General features: G+C 45.6%; 1 protein-coding gene across 1 annotated transcript; it reads left to right on the top strand.

Annotated features, from left to right (window-relative positions):
- Positions 1-5,642: 5,642 nt before the first annotated feature.
- Positions 5,643-8,323, top strand: LOC121706653 (mucin-2-like). The gene is made up of 2 exons (XM_042088576.1): positions 5,643-6,719; positions 6,777-8,323. The coding sequence occupies exons 1-2, from the start codon at positions 5,875-5,877 to the stop codon at positions 7,783-7,785; spliced, it is 1,854 nt and encodes a 617-aa protein (XP_041944510.1). The 5' UTR covers positions 5,643-5,874; the 3' UTR covers positions 7,786-8,323.
- The last annotated feature ends 14,991 nt before the right edge of the window (positions 8,324-23,314 follow it).

Here is a 23,314-nt window from a genome sequence, read left to right on the forward strand (position 1 = left end):
ACAATCAATATGCAGGGACGTCGCTAGCAGTTAAAACATTCGGGGCTTGACCCATAAAGTCTAAACGGTTCTCATAATTCCAATTTTGCCTGCCATTGCTGCTCACTTTTCCTAAGTTAATCCACCGACTCAAGCCTCATTTGCGCCACATTGATTGAATATTATGGACAATAATATTTTGACAATTAAAGGATGTAATGACCTGTTGCTATCTTGACATTTCTGTTTGCTACACACACATGAACAGACACACACACACATGACGACGTGCACACACACACACATGACGACGTGCGCACACACACACACATGACGACGTTCACACACACACACACACACACACACACACACACACACACATGAACGCACACATACACATGACAACGTGCTTTTACAGAGAACGGTAGGTGACATCATCACTGGTTTATTGCTAAAGATGAAGTGACAAGCGTAAGTGCGTTTTTTTACACCTGAACAAGTGTTGAACCAGCAGACCCCTTAGCTTGAACCACAAGCTTCAGACCCCTTAGCTTGAACCACAAGCTTCAGACCCCTTAGCTTGAACCATAAGCTTCAGACCCCTTAGCTTGAACCACAAGCTTCAGACCCCTTAGCTTGAACCATAAGCTTCAGACCCCTTAGCTTGAACCACAAGCTTCAGACCCCTTAGCTTGAACCACAAGCTTCAGACCCCTTAGCTTGAACCATAAGCTTCAGACCCCTTAGCTTGAACCATAAGCTTCAGACCCCTTAGCTTGAACCATAAGCTTCAGACCCCTTAGCTTGAACCATAAGCTTCAGACCCCTTAGCTTGAACCACAAGCTTCAGACCCCTTAGCTTGAACCACAAGCTTCAGACCCCTTAGCTTGAACCACAAGCTTCAGACCCCTTAGCTTGAACCATAAGCTTCAGACCCCTTAGCTTGAACCATAAGCTTCAGACCCCTTAGCTTGAACCATAAGCTTCAGACCCCTTAGTTTGAACCACAAGACCCCTTAGCTTGAACCATAAGCTTCAGACCCCTTAGCTTGAACCATAAGCTTCAGACCCCTTAGCTTGAACCACAAGCTTCAGACCCCTTAGCTTGAACCATAAGCTTCAGACCCCTTAGCTTGAACCATAAGCTTCAGACCCCTTAGCTTGAACCACAAGCTTCAGACCCCTTAGCTTGAACCATAAGCTTCAGACCCCTTAGCTTGAACCATAAGCTTCAGACCCCTTAGTTTGAACCACAAGACCCCTTAGCTTGAACCATAAGCTTCAGACCCCTTAGCTTGAACCATAAGCTTCAGACCCCTTAGCTTGAACCACAAGCTTCAGACCCCTTAGCTTGAACCATTAGCTTCAGACCCCTTAGCTTGAACCACAAGCTTCAGACCCCTTAGCTTGAACCACAAGCTTCAGACCCCTTAGCTTGAACCATAAGCTTCAGACCCCTTAGCTTGAACCACAAGCTTCAGACCCCTTAGCTTGAACCATAAGCTTCAGACCCCTTAGCTTGAACCACAAGCTTCAGACCCCTTAGCTTGAACCATAAGCTTCAGACCCCTTAGTTTGAACCACAAGACCCCTTAGCTTGAACCATAAGCTTCAGACCCCTTAGCTTGAACCATAAGCTTCAGACCCCTTAGCTTGAACCACAAGCTTCAGACCCCTTAGCTTGAACCATAAGCTTCAGACCCCTTAGCTTGAACCACAAGCTTCAGACCCCTTAGCTTGAACCATAAGCTTCAGACCCCTTAGTTTGAACCACAAGACCCCTTAGCTTGAACCATAAGCTTCAGACCCCTTAGCTTGAACCATAAGCTTCAGACCCCTTAGCTTGAACCACAAGCTTCAGACCCCTTAGCTTGAACCATAAGCTTCAGACCCCTTAGCTTGAACCACAAGCTTCAGACCCCTTAGCTTGAACCATAAGCTTCAGACCCCTTAGCTTGAACCATAAGCTTCAGACCCCTTAGCTTGAACCATAAGCTTCAGACCCCTTAGCTTGAACCATAAGCTTCAGACCCCTTAGCTTGAACCATAAGCTTCAGACCCCTTAGTTTGAACCACAAGACCCCTTAGCTTGAACCATAAGCTTCAGACCCTTTAGCTTGAACCATAAGCTTCAGACCCCTTAGCTTGAACCACAAGCTTCAGACCCCTTAGCTTGAACCACAAGCTTCAGACCCCTTAGCTTGAACCATAAGCTTCAGACCCCTTAGCTTGAACCATAAGCTTCAGACCCCTTAGCTTGAACCATAAGCTTCAGACCCCTTAGCTTGAACCACAAGCTTCAGACCCCTTAGCTTGAACCACACGCTTCAGACCCCTTAGCTTGAACCATAAGCTTCAGACCCCTTAGCTTGAACCATAAGCTTCAGACCCCTTAGCTTGTCTAAATGGGGCCCACAGCCTCCTCATTCAAACCCCCCACCTGAAAAAGTGGTTTGGATACTTTAGCTTGAACCATAAGCTTCAGACCCCTTAGCTTGTCTAAATGGGGCCCACAGCCTCCTCATTCAAACCCCCCACCTGAAAAAGTGGTTTGGATGCTTTAGCTTTAGCCCCCCCCCCACCTGAAAAAGTGGTTTGGATACTTTAGCTTGAACCATAAGCTTCAGACCCCTTAGCTTGTCTAAATGGGGCCCACAGCCTCCTCATTCAAACCCCCCACCTGAAAAAGTGGTTTGGATGCTTTAGCTTTAGCCCCCCCCCCCACCTGAAAAAGTGGTTTGGATACTTTAGCTTGAACCATAAGCTTCAGACCCCTTAGCTTGTCTAAATGGGGCCCACAGCCTCCTCATTCAAACCCCCCACCTGAAAAAGTGGTTTGGATGCTTTAGCTTTAGCCCCCCCCCCACCTGAAAAAGTGGTTTGGATACTTTAGCTTTAGCCCCCCCCCCACCTGAAAAAGTGGTTTGGATACTTTAGCTTGAACCATAAGCTTCAGACCCCTTAGCTTGTCTAAATGGGGCCCACAGCCTCCTCATTCAAACCCCCCACCTGAAAAAGTGGTTTGGATGCTTTAGCTTTAGCCCCCCCCCCCACCTGAAAAAGTGGTTTGGATACTTTAGCTTGAACCATAAGCTTCAGACCCCTTAGCTTGTCTAAATGGGGCCCACAGCCTCCTCATTCAAACCCCCCACCTGAAAAAGTGGTTTGGATGCTTTAGCTTTAGCCCCCCCCCCACCTGAAAAAGTGGTTTGGATACTTTAGCTTGAACCACAAGCTTCAGACCCCTTAGCTTGAACCATAAGCTTCAGACCCCTTAGCTTGAACCATAAGCTTCAGACCCCTTAGCTTGAACCACAAGCTTCAGACCCCTTAGCTTGAACCATAAGCTTCAGACCCCTTAGCTTGTCTAAATGGGGCCCACAGCCTCCTCATTCAAACCCCCCCCCCCCCACCTGAAAAAGTGGTTTGGATGTGCCATACTGTAAATGAACTTGAACCATAAGCTTCAGACCCCTTAGCTTGTCTAAATGGGGCCCACAGCCTCCTCATTCAAACACATCACAGAGCACCGCCCCCCCCCCCCACCTGAAAAAGTGGTTTGGATGTGCCATACTGTAAATGAACTTGAACCATAAGCTTCAGACCCCTTAGCTTGTCTAAATGGGGCCCACAGCCTCCTCATTCAAACACATCACAGAGCACCGCCCCCCCCCGCACACACAGCCTTAGAACATCACAATACCCACCCCCCACCCACACACACACACCGTTAACGTCAGCTGCTAAAACACACCACATTTGCCAACAGAACATGAAACTACTCATCCACACAACACAGCAGCATCTGAGACGACTCCTTACACATTACCTCTCAGGTTCCTGGCATGCCAGACAGCATTCCTACACACACACACACACCTACTGTGCCCTCAGGTAACACACACACACAACCCCAGCCCCTATCCCTAAACCCAACCCCCACCCCCATTCCTAAACCTAACCCCCATCCCTCAACCTAACCTCCAGCCCCCCACCCCTTATCCTAACCCTTCATGAGTTGTTTGTTTGTTTATTTATTTATTTATTTTTCTTCTTTTTTTCCCTTTTCTAATTTACTTATTTCTTTATTAAATATTTTTCATATTTATATTATTTTATAGACAGACAGTTGACCTTTTCATACCCTATTCCCCTCCTTGTTGGTGTGGTTGGATCCAATCGGCCAGTGCACTCACAGTCACCCACTCCACCAAATATCATGTTCCCCTAACCTAACCCAGCCAGTGCCATTGGATCCACCACACTTTCTCCCCCTTTTTTTTCCTCTTGTTTTCCTATCAACCTCTCACATACCGTAGCTCCAGCCAGGGCTGCTCTCCTCCCACCGACAGGTTGGTCCTCCTCTGGCCCGACCACACCCGGGTCTTGAACCCAGCACACCAGACTCCCAGCCCACTGCCCTAACCACTCTCCCATGGGGGCACTGGCTATTGCAATTTGATTTCTGTTTCTTTTCTTTTTTTCTTTACCCCCTCAAAAATGCAAAAATTTGGAGTGACTCTACTGGGATTTGAACCTGCCACCCTCCAGCCAAGGGGCAGATGCTTTCCCCCTACTCTACTGAGTCTCCTTTATTCTTTGATTTTAAACCCTTTTATTCTTTGTTTAGACTTTCTACTACTAGAAAGATTAGCTCCTTTTAAGAAAAACTCCTCCGTGCCCTTCCCTGGTGGGACTCGAGCCTGTGACTCTGGGGTCCAGGAGCAAGTCCCCTACCACTACACCAGGGAACCTCCCCTTTACTCTGTTTTACTCTCTCCATATTAGTCAAACATACCCTAACATCTTTTACTTAGTATTTCACTTTAGGTCCTCTCTTTTATCTTCTAACCCTTTTTCACCTTCTTACTACTTTTATTTATTTTATTTATTTAAAACCTATTTATAAATGCTATTTGCACAGTTGGTCAGACGGGCCTCGAACCTGTGCCCTTCTCCCTTCCAGTCTGGCCACTTAGCCATTACACCCCTGAGGACCTCTTAAGTAGAGCCTTTACACTCTACCTCAATTTCACTTTTTACACTTAGAACTACAATTCCCAACCACCTTAGCTTCCCTCCATTTGCAGACCAATTTCAAATGCCCCAATCACAGACAGCCACATACTCTCATTTAGATTGACTCACACTACATCCAACCAACACCCTTCTTTCCAGAAACAAACCCCTTCCTCTTCCTAACTCCCCCCCTCATTTCTAACTGAAATACCAAACACACCAGCACTAGGCACTTTCTCCTCTGATGCAGGATTAGTTATCCGAAACGTCAGGAGTTTTCCAAGGAGCAACACGGTATTTCTGCTTTTATTCCTTACTAGTTAATCCAATTGGTTTTAAATTATTTGAAATAAAGATTGGCTTTTAAATTTTAACAAACACTGTAAGAGGACTACCCTATCCACCTGCCTGACCACATGGATTAGCATGCTAGCACATATCTGGACTGTTTGCTATACACCTGGCTGTCAAGACTGTGCTCTCTTTCATGAACTTGGACTGCAACCTCACTCTTTTGGAGGTAACCTGAGCAATCTACCATCTGGAACACTACTCTGTGGATCTTTAACATCAAACCCAACACAAGCATGAGGTATGCGAACCTAGGTCTGCGCTACAGGTAAGGGCTTTTATCCTTTCAGTTGTTTGTTTTTAGTGTTGGTTAATTTCTGTAAGGTTGGCTTTTACCGTTTTGCTCCTTTCTAGCCAGCTGCCCCCATTCCCTTTTCCCCCCCTCCAACATATTTGCCCCCCCCATTTTTTATTTTTGGTTTTTTGGTTTTGTTTTCTTTCTTTTCTTCTCCCTACACTACACAACTCCATACATTGACTTCCATACATTCACTTCCACTCACTCACTACATTACACATACAACATGGCCTCATTCAACAGACCCTACACACGTCCTCTCACACAACCTCCAGATCCCCTCACCCGACAACAATCCAAACACTACTTCAAACTGATTCAAGTCACTCACCACCAACACATAATTTCACATGCACTCCAGACAGGCCTCTTCCCCACAGGTATGACCAGACAAGTAGCCAAACTTACACAATTCATTAAACCAGCACTACCCACTCAACATACACGCACACTACTCAACCAGAACACATCAGACTGGATGCAACACAACATGGACATCCTTCTGGAACACTATAACACACAACTTACACTACTGACTTCCACCCCTTCCCCTTTCAATACACTGGCATTTCAGATTGCCAGTGGCTGGGCCAGAAAGAGGTACCATACTCGCCTGTCACCCACTACCTTACAGACAGTTCAACGGCTTCTCAACCCTCAGTCTTCCCCCCACACAACACCAACACACACCACCCCCCCTCCCCATACTACTACCCCCACTCCTAGGGACCCCCCCACACCCACTCACTCTTCTGACCCCTCTTTTCTCACTGAATTCCCTCCTCTTCCTGCACCCACTAGGGCCCCTACTCCCCCTCCTAAACAGGACTTGGGAGTTATGCCACATCCCACACTTACACTTACCACCCCATCCATCCCTTCACTCTCCACTTCCATTGACTTACAGCAGGTCACTTTTACCATCAACACACCTGACCTGACAGATACACTCTCAGATACTGATGACCATCAACACCCACCCAACACCACACACACCACTCAGAACGCACAACACCACACCAAAAATCCCCCCACTACTCCCACACCCATAGACACTTCTCCCATTGACACCCCAAACCCTCTTATTAACCCTAACCCTACACCCACTAACACCCACCCTACTGACACTCTCCCGGTCTCCCCTACCCTTACACCACCCAAAAACAGACCCACCATACAGGTTACAGCCCTTGTCACTCACACTTATAACAGTCAGCCCACAATCACCCAACGCCCTAACACGGCCATCACTAACACCACCCAGGCTAACCACCTCATAACACATTTGGTTCCACAGGATATAACACCATGTCTCTCTCCACCAGGTTCCACCCAAGTGGGAGGGGTAGACCCAGGACAGTCCAAACCATCAAGGGTGATGATGAGCAAGGGAAACAAAAAAGCTAACCAGCTTACAAAACCCAATGCTGAGCCCTCCACCTCCACAGGTGTAGAACTGTCTGGGGATCCTACTCCCTCCCCCCTACCTCTACACAAACCCTCACCTACACCACATTCTACACAACCCCTGTCCCCTAGGCCCCCTCTTCTTCGGACTCCTACAGTCCCACTTCTCTCTCTCCCCCTCTTTTCTCCTACCTATCACAAATGGTCCAACAATAGACTTCAGGAGTGGCACATCAGACCTAACAAACCCATATTATTCATAGGCGATTCCAATCTGGCCCGTATTCCCCCTCATCCATATCCCAACATACAGATAGACAGCTATCCAGGTGCCACAGCCAACCACATGAACCGGTTACTTGAGAAAACTTCCCCACAAGAAGCCGTTGAGCTGTTAGTCCTGTCGGTGGGTACCAACAACAGAGAACACAATGCTAAGGCCACCACCAACAAACAACTTAACAAAATGTTTAAGTTGGCCACCAAAGTTTTCCCCAACGCCAACATTTATGTCCCGGTCATCAACTTTTCCCCCTCTATTCACCCACACTACAAATACAATCTCACCGAGATTAACCGCTACATCACCACCCACCTCCCCCACCTCCAACCACTTCCAGCAGATCAATTTTCCACCACACTTGATCACATCCACTGGACCCCAGAAGTGGCTTCCAAAATCCTCCACTTCTGGTGCACACAACTAAATTTAACCTTTCACAGACCCTAAATCAGGACACACCCTCACACACCCTGAATCACACTTCACCTCACACTGACTCCCTCATCCTCAACTTGTCCAAGTCCCTTATTCTCTCCCCTGTACAAACTGCACTTTTAGAAAAAGGTCTTTCTTTTATTCCTACACCTACCAGCCAGGACCGGGAGGGACTGCGAAGGGATATCCATGGTTATCATAGACGCTTGAAATTACATGATCATTTTAAACACAAACCCCACCGTGAGCCCGTCCCCTTCACTCTCCCCTCCACCTGGGAACCTGACTCTTCCCAGGTGGATGGGAGACTACGTACCCTCATTAGGCAAGATCTCCATTCCCTGTCCACCTATCTCTCCCGCCCTTTTGACTCCAGCCACCCCAACATCTCCCCAGCAGAAAAAAGAGCAATTTTCCAACTTTGCCACAACCCAAACATCATCATTAAACCAGCCGACAAGGGTTCCAAAATAGTTATTCTAGACACTCACCAATACCTCCTAGAAGCCAACAGGCAACTTTCCAACCCACTCCATTACAAACCCATCACTCAATCTCTTCAACCCAAAGCACAAGAAAAAGTTCGTAATCTGGTCCTCTCACTATATACCAATCATTCCATAACCAAAAAACAATTTGATTTCCTGATCGGACCAGACCAACCCAGACCCCGCGCCTTTTATCTTCTCCCCAAAATTCACAAGCCACCTGACTCATGGACAATTCCCTTCGCAGTCCCTCCTGGTAGACCTATAGTGTCAGATTGTAGTTCCACCACTTACAACATTTCTTTTTTCATAGATCACTTTCTTAATCCCCTCTCCACTAAACACCCCACATACATACAAGACACATATGATTTCATACATAAAATCCGGCCCATGGCAGTTCCCAACCATACTTACCTGTTCACCATCGATGTTGACAGTCTCTATACAAACATAGACACCATCTCAGGCCTTCAAGCAGTACAGCACAAGTTTACTCAATTTCCAGATCCCACACGCCCAGACAATACTTTACTTCAACTTTTAGAAATCTGCTTAACCCATAACGACTTTGAATTCGACGACAAACTGTTTTTACAAATCCATGGAACTGCCATGGGCCAGAGATTCGCCCCCGCATATGCCAACATCTTTATGAGCGAGTGGGAGCAAGAAGCCTTAGCCAAATGTCCCCTGAAACCCCTCTTTTTCTATCGCTTCCTGGATGATATCATCGGCGCCTGGACTCACACACTAGACCAATTCACTGACTTTATGAACATACTCAACACGCACCACACTACAATTAAACTGAAATCCACAATTGACCTTCACTCAGTCAATTTCCTGGACACCACACTTTTTCTTACACCATCCACTCCAACACATAGTTCCCTCAGTACTAAAATTTTCTTCAAACCCACTGATACGCACGCACTTTTGCATAAATCCAGTTACCATCCCAAACACACTTTCCGAGGCATCATTAAATCTCAAATCATTCGTTTCCACCGTATCTGCACTTTTCCCACAGACCTCCAGGAAGCGATAGAAATTCTCTTTAGAGCCCTCCGCCCCCGTGGATACTCAAAAAGATTTTTAAGGAAAATTAAAACAGACACCCTGACCCTTCTTGCTCCCACTCGCTCAGACACTAATTCTCCTCCCACCATAATGGCCCCCCCCAACCCCACTCCTGACCCCAACCCCACTGTCACACCTTTCATTCCACTAGTCACTACTTTTTCACAACCCACCACACATTTGCACCACACTCTCAAACAACACTTCACTCACTTTCAGTCCTCCCACACTCACTTCCAACATCACAGACTCATCTCAGCCTTCCGTAAAAACAAAAACCTTCAAGACCTCCTCATTAGATCACGTTTCTCTAGGAAGCCCCCACTCAAGCCATCACCACAGGATTCCTTCTTCAAACCACAACACTTCATCACTAACCTTCACTCACACCTTTCTGCCCCTAACACACCCCTCTCACTAGACACCACAAATGCTGTCTACATCATCACATGCAATAATTGTCACTTACAGTATATAGGAGAAACAGGTCACTCAATCAAAACCAGACTCAAACAGCATCTATACACCATTTCTAGGAACTCACGCACCACCCATATAGTTACACATTTCCAGCAACACAGCACTGCACACCTTGGCATTTGTGGTCTCGAGAGCAACCCCGGCTGGACCCGAGCACAGAGGCAACGAGCAGAACGGAGCTGGATAAATAAACTTCACACTTTCTTCCCCCTTGGTCTCAATTAATCCACTCCTCTGTTTCCTTCTGTTTCTCAATAAAGCTGCATCATTCCTTCCCCTTTTCTCCCAGGTCCTGTCTTATTTATTTATATATATATGTTATTTATCCCTTATTACTTTGCTATTATTTTCCCCCCCCCCTCTCTAGTCTATTAAGTTCTCCACCCCAGTTCACCCCATATTTCCATTTCCCTTAGACTAACCCAGGACTTTTACTTTTTATTATTCATTTTCACCTACACAATTTAGATGTCTTTACTTTTTATTTTTGCAGTGTCGTGTTTATTTTCAAAGGTTGGTTATCATGAATTTTACACTTTTGATTTTTAGCACTTATAGCACTTTTTGATTTCTAGCACTTATAGCACTTTTCCTGGTTTTAGTCTATCCCTTACTCCCAGCCCCAATTCTTGCACTTACTCTTTTCTTTTTCTCTTTCTTTTAGCCCCATTCCCTAGTTTTAACCCCGCCCAAACCCCATTCCCTAGTTTTAACCCCGCCCAAACCCCAACCCCTATCCCTAAACCCAACCCCCACCCCTTAACCTAACCCCCATCCCTAAACCTAACCCTCAGCCACTTGGCTACATTCCTACCCCAGCCCCTTAACCTAACCCTAACCCCTAGGCCAACCCCAGCCCCTATCCCTAAACCCCATCCCTAAACCTAACCCTCAGCCACTTGGCTACATTCCTACCCCAGCCCCTTAACCTAACCCTAACCCCTAACCCAACCCTTAGGCCAACCCCAGCCCCTATCCCTAAACCCAACCCCCACCCCCATTCCTAAACCTAACCCCCATCCCTCAACCTAACCTCCAGCCCCCCACCCCTTATCCTAACCCTTCATGAGTTGTTTGTTTGTTTATTTATTTATTTATTTTTCTTCTTTTTTTCCCTTTTCTAATTTACTTATTTCTTTATTAAATATTTTTCATATTTATATTATTTTATAGACAGACAGTTGACCTTTTCATACCCTATTCCCCTCCTTGTTGGTGTGGTTGGATCCAATCGGCCAGTGCACTCACAGTCACCCACTCCACCAAATATCATGTTCCCCTAACCTATCCCAAACACCACCCTACCCTACACTCTAACACCACCCTACCCTACACTCTAACACGACCCAATCCTAAACACCACCCTACCCTACACTCTAACACGACCCAATCCTAAACACCACCCTACCCTACACTCTAACACAGGGGTGGGAAAACTGCGGCCCGCGGGCCGGATCCGGCCCGCCAAGCACTTTCATCCGGCCCGCCGAGCATTTAATTTGGTTATCAGGCTGCTCGCTATTTTTTCCTGCGATAGAGACGACGTTGGTTAGCTTTACTGCAAACTGCTTTTCACTCTCTGCAGTATTTTTAAACAATTAATATTTTAAAAAGAAAACATTTCCATACTAAATTATAGGCTATAAAGGCTATATAATATAGGCTGTATTTTTTAATGTGTGTGTCATGGGGGGGTGCGGCCCGCCGGCCAATTTTCAAAACCCAATGTGGCCCTTGAGCCCTGCTCTAACACCACCCTACCCTACACTCTAACATGACCCAATCCTAAACACCACCCTACCCTACACTCTAACATGACCCAATCCTAAACACCACCCTACCCTACACTCTAACACCACCCTACCCCAAACACTACCCTACCCCAAACACTACCCTATCCTACACTCTAACACCACCCAATCCCAAACACCACCTTACTAACACTCTAACACCACCCAATCCCACCACCACCCTACCCTCACACTATAACACCACCCAATACTACCACCCTACCCTCACACTATAACACCACCCAATACTACCACCACCCTACCCTCACACTATAACACCACCCAATACTACCACCACCCTACCTTCACACTATAACACCACCCAATACTACCACCACCCTACCTTCACACTATAACACCACCCAATACTACCACCACCCTACCCTCACACTATAACACCACCCAATACTACCATCACCTTACCTTCACACTATAACACCACCCAATCCCTCCACCCTACCTTCACACTATAACACCACCCAATCCCTCCACCCTACCTTCACACTATAACACCACCCAATACTACTACCACCCTACCCTCACACTCTAACAACCCCAATCCCAAACACCACCCTACTAACACCTTAACACCACCCAATCCTAAAGACCACCCTACCCTCACACTATAACACCACCCAATACTACCACCCTACCCTCACACTATAACACCACCCAATACTACCACCCTACCCTCACACTATAACACCACCCAATCCTACCACCACCCTACCCTACACTATAACACCACCCAATACTACCACCCTAGCCTACACTATAACACCACCCAATACTACTACCACCCTACTATAACACCACCCAATACTATCACCCTACCCTCACACTATAACACCACCCAATACTACTACCACCCTACTATAACACCACCCAATACTATCACCCTACCCTCACACTATAACACCACCCAATACTACTACCACCCTACTATAACACCACCCAATACTATCACCCTACCCTCACACTATAACACCACCCAATACTATCACCCTACCCTCACACTATAACACCACCCAATACTACTACCACCCTACTATAACACCACCCAATACTATCACCCTACCCTCACACTATAACACCACCCAATACTATCACCCTACCCTCACACTATAACACCACCCAATACTACTACCACCCTACTATAACACCACCCAATACTATCACCCTACCCTCACACTATAGCACCACTCAATCCTAAACACACACCACTGCCCGTAGCAGTGGGCAGAGCCCTAGGTGCAGTGGGCAGAGCCCTAGGTCCAGTGGGCATGCAGTAGGCAGAGCCCTAGGTGCTGTGGCCAGAGGGCGGAAACGGACGCTGAGGTCAGCAGTTCCAAGAGAAATTTCCCAGAACCAGGCCAGACCTTGCTGATGTCACATCCTGTAGCAAACATGAAAGGGTTCTGAACGTACCCAGCGGCATGGAAACTCTGAGCATGAGTGACCACAACAGAGAATTGTGCGTCACGAGTGAGGTCAGTCCAACAGAGTAGTGTGCATCATGACACACACACACACGTACACACACACAGGTCAGTCCAACTGAGTAACACACACACAGAGGTCAGTCCAACAGAGTAGTGTGCATCATGACACACACACACACACACACACCCACATACACACCCACCCACATACACACACACACACACACACACACACACACACACACAGAGGTCAGTCCAAAAGTGTAGTGTGCATCATGACACACACACACACATACACGCGTACACACAGATACACACACATACACCCATACACACACACATACACACAGGCCAGTCCAACAGATTAGTGTGTGTGATGATGCACACTACATTGTTGGACATCAGCTAGTAGATGGGGGGGGGGGTGTAAACATTTCAGTACTCCAGTTTAGTTGGGGGGGGGGGGGGGGGGGTGTAAACATTTCAGTACTCCGGTTTACTGATCAGCTAGTAGATGGGGGGGTATTGATATAGGCTATATGTGTGTGGGTGTGTGTATTGCAAGATATATCACACACACACTCACATGCACACACACTCACGCACACACTCGCACACACACACGCACACACACACACACACGCACATACACACACACTCACGCACACACACACTCACACACTCGCACACACACACACACTACTTCTTCTTTAAGAACCTTTGCAAATACTTCACACCAGGCACAGCGCTAGGAGTCCAGTGTTGGATGGGCCAGACCAGTTGTGAGTGGGCCTTAAATTAAAAACGTTATCAAATTACTGTTTGACCTAAAAAAAATGACAGACTAATATACTGTTATATAATGTGCTTACATAATAGAGATTTTATCAGCATTGTAAAAAGTTTGTGTGTATAGGACGGACGTACCTCCCCGTGATCCCTCTCCTTGGTTCTAACCAAAGAAGAGCGCTTTGGAATCTCATATGCAGGGGTGTCGTTAGCATATGCAGGGGCGTCGCTAGCACAATCAATATGCAGGGACGTCGCTAGCAGTTAAAACATTCGGGGCTTGACCCATAAAGTCTAAACGGTTCTCATAATTCCAATTTTGCCTGCCATTGCTGCTCACTTTTCCTAAGTTAATCCACCGACTCAAGCCTCATTTGCGCCACATTGATTGAATATTATGGACAATAATATTTTGACAATTAAAGGATGTAATGACCTGTTGCTATCTTGACATTTCTGTTTGCTACACACACATGAACAGACACACACACACATGACGACGTGCACACACACACACATGACGACGTGCGCACACACACACACATGACGACGTTCACACACACACACACACACACACACACACACACACACACATGAACGCACACATACACATGACAACGTGCTTTTACAGAGAACGGTAGGTGACATCATCACTGGTTTATTGCTAAAGATGAAGTGACAAGCGTAAGTGCGTTTTTTTACACCTGAACAAGTGTTGAACCAGCAGACCCCTTAGCTTGAACCACAAGCTTCAGACCCCTTAGCTTGAACCACAAGCTTCAGACCCCTTAGCTTGAACCATAAGCTTCAGACCCCTTAGCTTGAACCACAAGCTTCAGACCCCTTAGCTTGAACCATAAGCTTCAGACCCCTTAGCTTGAACCACAAGCTTCAGACCCCTTAGCTTGAACCACAAGCTTCAGACCCCTTAGCTTGAACCATAAGCTTCAGACCCCTTAGCTTGAACCACAAGCTTCAGACCCCTTAGCTTGAACCATAAGCTTCAGACCCCTTAGCTTGAACCATAAGCTTCAGACCCCTTAGCTTGAACCATAAGCTTCAGACCCCTTAGCTTGAACCACAAGCTTCAGACCCCTTAGCTTGAACCACAAGCTTCAGACCCCTTAGCTTGAACCACAAGCTTCAGACCCCTTAGCTTGAACCATAAGCTTCAGACCCCTTAGCTTGAACCATAAGCTTCAGACCCCTTAGCTTGAACCATAAGCTTCAGACCCCTTAGTTTGAACCACAAGACCCCTTAGCTTGAACCATAAGCTTCAGACCCCTTAGCTTGAACCATAAGCTTCAGACCCCTTAGCTTGAACCACAAGCTTCAGACCCCTTAGCTTGAACCATAAGCTTCAGACCCCTTAGCTTGAACCATAAGCTTCAGACCCCTTAGCTTGAACCACAAGCTTCAGACCCCTTAGCTTGAACCATAAGCTTCAGACCCCTTAGCTTGAACCATAAGCTTCAGACCCCTTAGTTTGAACCACAAGACCCCTTAGCTTGAACCATAAGCTTCAGACCCCTTAGCTTGAACCATAAGCTTCAGACCCCTTAGCTTGAACCACAAGCTTCAGACCCCTTAGCTTGAACCATTAGCTTCAGACCCCTTAGCTTGAACCACAAGCTTCAGACCCCTTAGCTTGAACCACAAGCTTCAGACCCCTTAGCTTGAACCATAAGCTTCAGACCCCTTAGCTTGAACCACAAGCTTCAGACCCCTTAGCTTGAACCATAAGCTTCAGACCCCTTAGCTTGAACCACAAGCTTCAGACCCCTTAGCTTGAACCATAAGCTTCAGACCCCTTAGTTTGAACCACAAGACCCCTTAGCTTGAACCATAAGCTTCAGACCCCTTAGCTTGAACCATAAGCTTCAGACCCCTTAGCTTGAACCACAAGCTTCAGACCCCTTAGCTTGAACCATAAGCTTCAGACCCCTTAGCTTGAACCACAAGCTTCAGACCCCTTAGCTTGAACCATAAGCTTCAGACCCCTTAGCTTGAACCATAAGCTTCAGACCCCTTAGCTTGAACCATAAGCTTCAGACCCCTTAGCTTGAACCATAAGCTTCAGACCCCTTAGCTTGAACCATAAGCTTCAGACCCCTTAGTTTGAACCACAAGACCCCTTAGCTTGAACCATAAGCTTCAGACCCTTTAGCTTGAACCATAAGCTTCAGACCCCTTAGCTTGAACCACAACCTTCAGACCCCTTAGCTTGAACCACAAGCTTCAGACCCCTTAGCTTGAACCATAAGCTTCAGACCCCTTAGCTTGAACCATAAGCTTCAGACCCCTTAGCTTGAACCATAAGCTTCAGACCCCTTAGCTTGAACCACAAGCTTCAGACCCCTTAGCTTGAACCACACGCTTCAGACCCCTTAGCTTGAACCATAAGCTTCAGACCCCTTAGCTTGAACCATAAGCTTCAGACCCCTTAGCTTGTCTAAATGGGGCCCACAGCCTCCTCATTCAAACCCCCCACCTGAAAAAGTGGTTTGGATACTTTAGCTTGAACCATAAGCTTCAGACCCCTTAGCTTGTCTAAATGGGGCCCACAGCCTCCTCATTCAAACCCCCCACCTGAAAAAGTGGTTTGGATGCTTTAGCTTTAGCCCCCCCCCCACCTGAAAAAGTGGTTTGGATACTTTAGCTTGAACCATAAGCTTCAGACCCCTTAGCTTGTCTAAATGGGGCCCACAGCCTCCTCATTCAAACCCCCCACCTGAAAAAGTGGTTTGGATGCTTTAGCTTTAGCCCCCCCCCCACCTGAAAAAGTGGTTTGGATACTTTAGCTTGAACCATAAGCTTCAGACCCCTTAGCTTGTCTAAATGGGGCCCACAGCCTCCTCATTCAAACCCCCCACCTGAAAAAGTGGTTTGGATGCTTTAGCTTTAGCCCCCCCCCCACCTGAAAAAGTGGTTTGGATACTTTAGCTTTAGCCCCCCCCCCCACCTGAAAAAGTGGTTTGGATACTTTAGCTTGAACCATAAGCTTCAGACCCCTTAGCTTGTCTAAATGGGGCCCACAGCCTCCTCATTCAAACCCCCCACCTGAAAAAGTGGTTTGGATGCTTTAGCTTTAGCCCCCCCCCCCACCTGAAAAAGTGGTTTGGATACTTTAGCTTGAACCATAAGCTTCAGACCCCTTAGCTTGTCTAAATGGGGCCCACAGCCTCCTCATTCAAACCCCCCACCTGAAAAAGTGGTTTGGATGCTTTAGCTTTAGCCCCCCCCCCACCTGAAAAAGTGGTTTGGATACTTTAGCTTGAACCACAAGCTTCAGACCCCTTAGCTTGAACCATAAGCTTCAGACCCCTTAGCTTGAACCATAAGCTTCAGACCCCTTAGCTTGAACCACAAGCTTCAGACCCCTTAGCTTGAACCATAAGCTTCAGACCCCTTAGCTTGTCTAAATGGGGCCCACAGCCTCCTCATTCAAACCCCCCCCCCCCCACCTGAAAAAGTGGTTTGGATGTGCCATACTGTAAATGAACTTGAACCATAAGCTTCAGACCCCTTAGCTTGTCTAAATGGGGCCCACAGCCTCCTCATTCAAACACATCACAGAGCACCGCCCCCCCCCCCACCTGAAAAAGTGGTTTGGATGTGCCATACTGTAAATTAACTTGAACCATAAGCTTCAGACCCCTTAGCTTGTCTAAATGGGGCCCACAGCCTCCTCATTCAAACACATCACAGAGCACCGCCCCCCCCCCCCCCCCCCCCCGCACACACAGCCTTAGAACATCACAATACCCACCCCCCACCCACACACACACACCGTTAACGTCAGCTGCTAAAACACACCACATTTGCCAACAGAACATGAAACTACTCATCCACACAACACAGCAGCATCTGAGACGACTCCTTACACATTACCTCTCAGGTTCCTGGCATGCCAGACAGCATTCCTACACACACACACACACCTACTGTGCCCTCAGGTAACACACACTCCCTGTAATTTGTGCAGAGATCCTGACCTCACCAACTTCAAAGAATCATAGAGAATCACCAACAAACTCACACACACATGATCTCTCTCTCTCTCTCTCTCTCTCTCTCTCTCTCACACACACACACACACACAAATACACACACACACACACATACAGAGAGAGAAAGAGAGAGATTATTGCGGAAATATGTTACATTTAGCAGTCAGTGTGACACTTGTTTTTAAAAACAAGCACATTCACCACTTTAGTGGACTGTGGACTGTTTCTGACGCTATTTGCACCTAAACACACGGAACAGATCACTCGTACATGACAGCACCTAAACACACAGAACAGATCACTCGTACATGACAGCAGCTAAACACATGGAACAGATCACTTGTACATGACAGCACTGAACACAGAACAGATCAACAATATAGGCTAGTGGACAGTATTTGACCGCTTGCGTGAGCCCATGATAAGTAGCTTACTTTAAAGCAATATCACAAGCTCCCATCAAAATCTAGTAGTAGGCCTAACTACACACAAGCAAAAGGCTATGAAACATCAACAGTATACTTTACACAATAACCTTGCTAATGCTTTAACTGGCATTTATTTGAAATGTTATCAGCAAAGTTGTAAGTGAAAACTTTATTTCACGCTGTGTTACAAAAAACACAATGACATGATGACATTAATCTGTCATGTGCATGTGGCTCATATGCATCAGAATGAATATGGAGATCGTGCTAAAAGTTAGCTTGCAAAAACATAAATACTGCTATGTAGGTTACATACCTCTGCATCTGCATTGATATCCCTGAGCTGTCAAAGAGAATATGTAATATTTCCCATTACTAGCGCTAGCTTCAACATTGGCACATGTAACATATTTAAAACTATTGCGTGTTAAGGGGCAAGACATCACATTTCTTCAAGCATTTGGGAACACACTGAATGAACTTGAAAGCAGAGTCCCTCGACGTTAGATTAGGTTGCTTGCAAATGCCGTTGTCCATGACCTGACATTTCCATGGCAAGCAGTTTTAACATACCTTATGGCATGCTGCCTACACTGGATAAACTTGAAAGCAGAGTTTACCATTTTGTGTGCATCCATGGCAAGCTGTTTTAACATGTAAATGTATTATGCGTAAAAGCAATAAGATATTGATAATAAATTGAATTTCACGTTCAAATTTGTCTTATCAATTAAAAACCAATTCATGTTTTAGACCATTTTATGCTTAAAACAAAGTACCAGTTCAGGCACCGCTTTGGCACCGGCACCATTTTAAAAGTATCGATTTAGCAAAAACTAAAATGATACCCAACCCTAGTCATGACACCATTATGACAGTGTAACGAATACATTTGTTGACCTAAAGTAAAGTTATACCATCTTGTTTTGTCATTAAGATATCATGAAGGATAAGACTGGATACATTCGTTGAACTCAAATGGTACCATTTTGTTGTCATTAAGATGTGGCATAGGTGTTATTATGACCGCCGCGCAGCGAAGCCCAAATTTCCGTCAATGATTCCCGGGACACTGAAAGACCGGGGTACACGAAACTTGGTGGGCATGTAACCCCACATGGATAGCATGGAACCATCGTTTTTCGTTTTGATCTATAGCCCCCCCGCTGGACTGGACCCCCCGAAAGGAGGGTAGGGCAGACACAGTTTTCTGTGAATATCTCGAAAACCGTAGGGTTTAGGAGGACCATTTTTTTTGTATGTTGATCTCAAGGGGCCATGTCAACCCATTCCACAACCACTCATTTCATGTATAGCGCCACCTAGTTAAACACAAAAAAGTAAAAATGAGGTGTTGTAATTGAAGGTATCTGTGACCTAACATAGTCAAAACTGCACGAAATTGGAAGTGTAGGATCATTATGACACCCTCTGTATGCACGCCAAGTTTTGTGGAATTCCGTTCATGGGGGGCCACACAATAAATTCATTTATGTTACTATACACCAACTGGCCTGTAGGTGGCCGGAGACAGTTTTCTGTGAATATCTCGAGAACCGTAGGGCCTAGGAGGTCCACCTTTTTTATGTATGTTGGTCTTAAGGGGGCATGTCAACCCATCCCATTACCACTTATTTCATGTATAGCGCCACCTAGTTAAAAATTAAAAAGCAAAAAATTTTCATCAGAATATCTCTGGCTGACAAGGTCAAAACTGCACGAAATTAAAAGTGTAGGATCATTATGACACCCTCCGAATGCATGCCAAGTTTTGTGTACTTTCGTTCATGGGGGGGCCTTACAATAAAATAATTTATGTGTACATTTAGTGACGTACACCAACAAGGATTCCCGGGACACTGAAAGACCGGGGTACACAAAACTTGGTGGGCATGTACCCCCACATGGATAGCATGGAACCGTCATTTTTCGTTTTGATCTGTAGCCCCCCCACTGGACTGGACCCCCCGAAAGGAGGGTAGGGCAGACACAGTTCTCTGTGAATATCTTGAGAACTGTAGGGCCTAGGATGACCAATTTTTTCCGTATGTTTGCCTCCAGGGGTCATGTTAACCCATTCCATGTGCACACATGTGCATAAACAGATACACACGCACACATATACATTTACAGTATGGTTATGGTTATGGTTATGGATTTAGCAGACGCCTTTGTCCAAAGCGACACATAAATACAAAACAACATAATAATATTAAAAATTGAACAGGGAACAGATTAAAATGTAGGTCAAATATAGTAAGGAGAATAGTTGTAGTACACAATAATATCAATTCAAGCAATAGCCTAATAAAAAGCAATGTAAAAAAGGGGAAAGGCAATAATAAAACAATAATGTCAATTCAATCAATAATATAAAAACAATGACATGCTAAGACTACATTAAGGAGAATATCAATAATAAACAATAATGTCAAATTAATTAACAGCCCAATTAAAATAAAACAACATTATATAAACCATAACACATAAGCGCTTAAACAACTAAGTATATGTTGAATAGGAATGTCTTTAGACCCCTCACTGCAAAAAAAGAAATCTAATCAAGTGTTGATAATCTTATATTAAGATCAAAAAATCTATTTGGTATTGTTTTTAGTATGAAAGGACTTACCTAGCGCTCTCTCGAAAGATCATTTTGACTTAATTTAAGAAGACTTTGACTTATTTTAAGGAGTCTTATCAAGACAAATTTGCTCAACGCACTGGCAGACAATTTTGCTTGTTTTTAGGATGAGATGTCTTAATTTAAGAAAAGTTTGACTTATTTTAAGTCAAATGATTTCATGAGAAAGTGCTAGGTAAGTGTCTTTATACTAAAAACAATACCAACTAGTTTTTTTTTATCTTGATATAAGATTAATAACACTTGGTTAGATTTTGTTAGATAAGCAGTTTTTGCAGTGCTCTTAAACAACCCAAAACTACCACAGGAACGGAGAGCACTGGGCAGTTCATTCCACCAACATGGAACCACTGAAGAAAAGAGTCTGGAATTAGACCCAGTTTTCATGACTGGTCGACACAACATACGCTCACCAGAAGACCGCAGTGGGCGGTTGGGGATGTAAGGCTTGATTATTGAATTAAAATAACTAGGAGCAGATCTAGTTCGTGTCCTATAGGCCAAAGTGAGAGATTTAAATTTAATTCTGGCTCACTATAGGGAGCCAATGGAGAGTAACTAGGAGAGGAGTTACATGTGTCCTCTTTGGCTAATTGAAGACCAGGCGTGCTCCAGCATTTTGAATCAGCTGTAATGATCTTGTTACACAAGCGGGTAAGACAGCTAATAGTGAATTACAATAGTCCAGCTTAGAGATGACCATGGTCTGAACAAGAAGTTGTGTGGAATCTTGTGTCAGATAAGGTCTGATCTTCCTAATGTTGTAAAGCATAAACCGACATGATTTTGCAATAGAAGCTATATGCTCAGAGAAGTTAAGTCATTATCAATTACAACGCCCAAGTTTCGTGCCGATCTAGTTGGGGTCAGTGAAGTTGAGTCAAGCTGGATGTTAATCTGTTGGGGAATAGCTGTTTTAGCTGGAAACACCAAAAACTCTGTTTTTGAGAGATTAAGCTGAAGGTGCCGATCTTTCATCCAGGCTGAAATATCCTTAAGGCATGCAGAGATCCAGAGAACACTAGAGTCATCAGGTGGGAAAGACAGGTAAAGTTGAGTGTCGTCTGCATAACAGTGATAGTCAAATCCATGGGAGCGAATGGTATCACCTAAGGAAGTGGTAATCATACGTATGACACATACTCACACAGTAGACATATGTGCGCATGCATGCACATGCACATGCACAAACACACATACGCAGGCAAACACACAAGCACACACATACACACACACACACACCCACACCCACACACATAAACATAAACTTGTACACACACACATGCACACAATTCAAGAATTTTTCCCGTCATCTACTTCCTGAATTTTTGGTCATTGATACCCGGGACACCGAACCACCGGGGTACATGAAATTTGGTGGGTATGTAGCCCCACTAGACTTTTACGGAAACATTTCATTTCGTCCCCGGGCCGAAAGCCGAAATAAATCTGAGGATGTTTATCGGACATGCTTGGTTTTTACTGCAGGTACGTTAATCTTGTAATATCAATAAGGACCTAGGTAATGTTACCGTTAGCGTTGGTTGAGTGATGGAGGCCCATTTGATTGATTGCATTTGTAGAAAACTATAAATGCGGTTATACCAAGCAAATTGATAGCAGCACTGTTTGTATCTTTCGACTGTCATTTATTGCACGTGCTACAAAATCATTCTGTTACAAAATCATGGCTGACAGGAGACGTCCACAGACTGCTGAGGGCCAGAGACAAAGCCTTCAGAGCTGGAGATGTAGCTGGCCTAAGAACAGCAAGGGCTAACCTGTCCCAGGGCATCAGGAAGGCAAAAAAGGATTACACAGACAAAATAACAACACACTTCAAAGACAGCAGAGATGCACAGAGCCTATGGCAGGGCATACAGGCCATCACTGACTACAAGCCTGTGCCACGGAGCTGTGAGAACAACACCTCTCTGCTAAATGACCTGAGCAGTTTTTTCGCCCGTTTTGAAGCACAAAATGACACTCACCCACAGAAAACCCCACCTCCCCCCCACGACCAACCCCTGTACCTGTCCTCTGCCAGCGTGAAGAGGACACTAGCCACCATTAACCCACGCAAAGCAGCAGGCCCAGACAACATACCAGGACGAGTGTTGAAGGACTGTGCAGAAGAGCTGAAGGATGTTTTTACAGACATTTTCAACACCTCTCTGGAGCAAGCAGTCATCTCATCACTTTTCAAAACTGCCACCATCATACCCGTGCCAAAGAAATCATCACCATCATGCTTCAATGACTACCGTCCTGTAGCACTCACGCCCATAATCATGAAGTGCTTCGAACGGCTAGTCATGTCACACATCAAAGCCACCCTACCCCCCACCCTGGACCCCTTCCAGTTTGCATACCGAGCCAAACGATC

The sequence above is a fragment of the Alosa sapidissima genome, chromosome 4 (genome assembly GCF_018492685.1).
Source record: "Alosa sapidissima isolate fAloSap1 chromosome 4, fAloSap1.pri, whole genome shotgun sequence".
Lineage (NCBI taxonomy): Eukaryota > Metazoa > Chordata > Actinopteri > Clupeiformes > Clupeidae > Alosa > Alosa sapidissima.

Coding starts and splice junctions, on each gene's coding strand:
- LOC121706653 (XM_042088576.1), top strand. CDS start 5,875: ATGGCCTCATTCAACAGACCCTACACACGTCCTCTCACACAACCTCCA. Junction 6,720..6,776: donor GACACTTCTCCCATTGACAC/CCCAAACCCTCT, acceptor CCCTACTGACAC/TCTCCCGGTCTCCCCTACCC.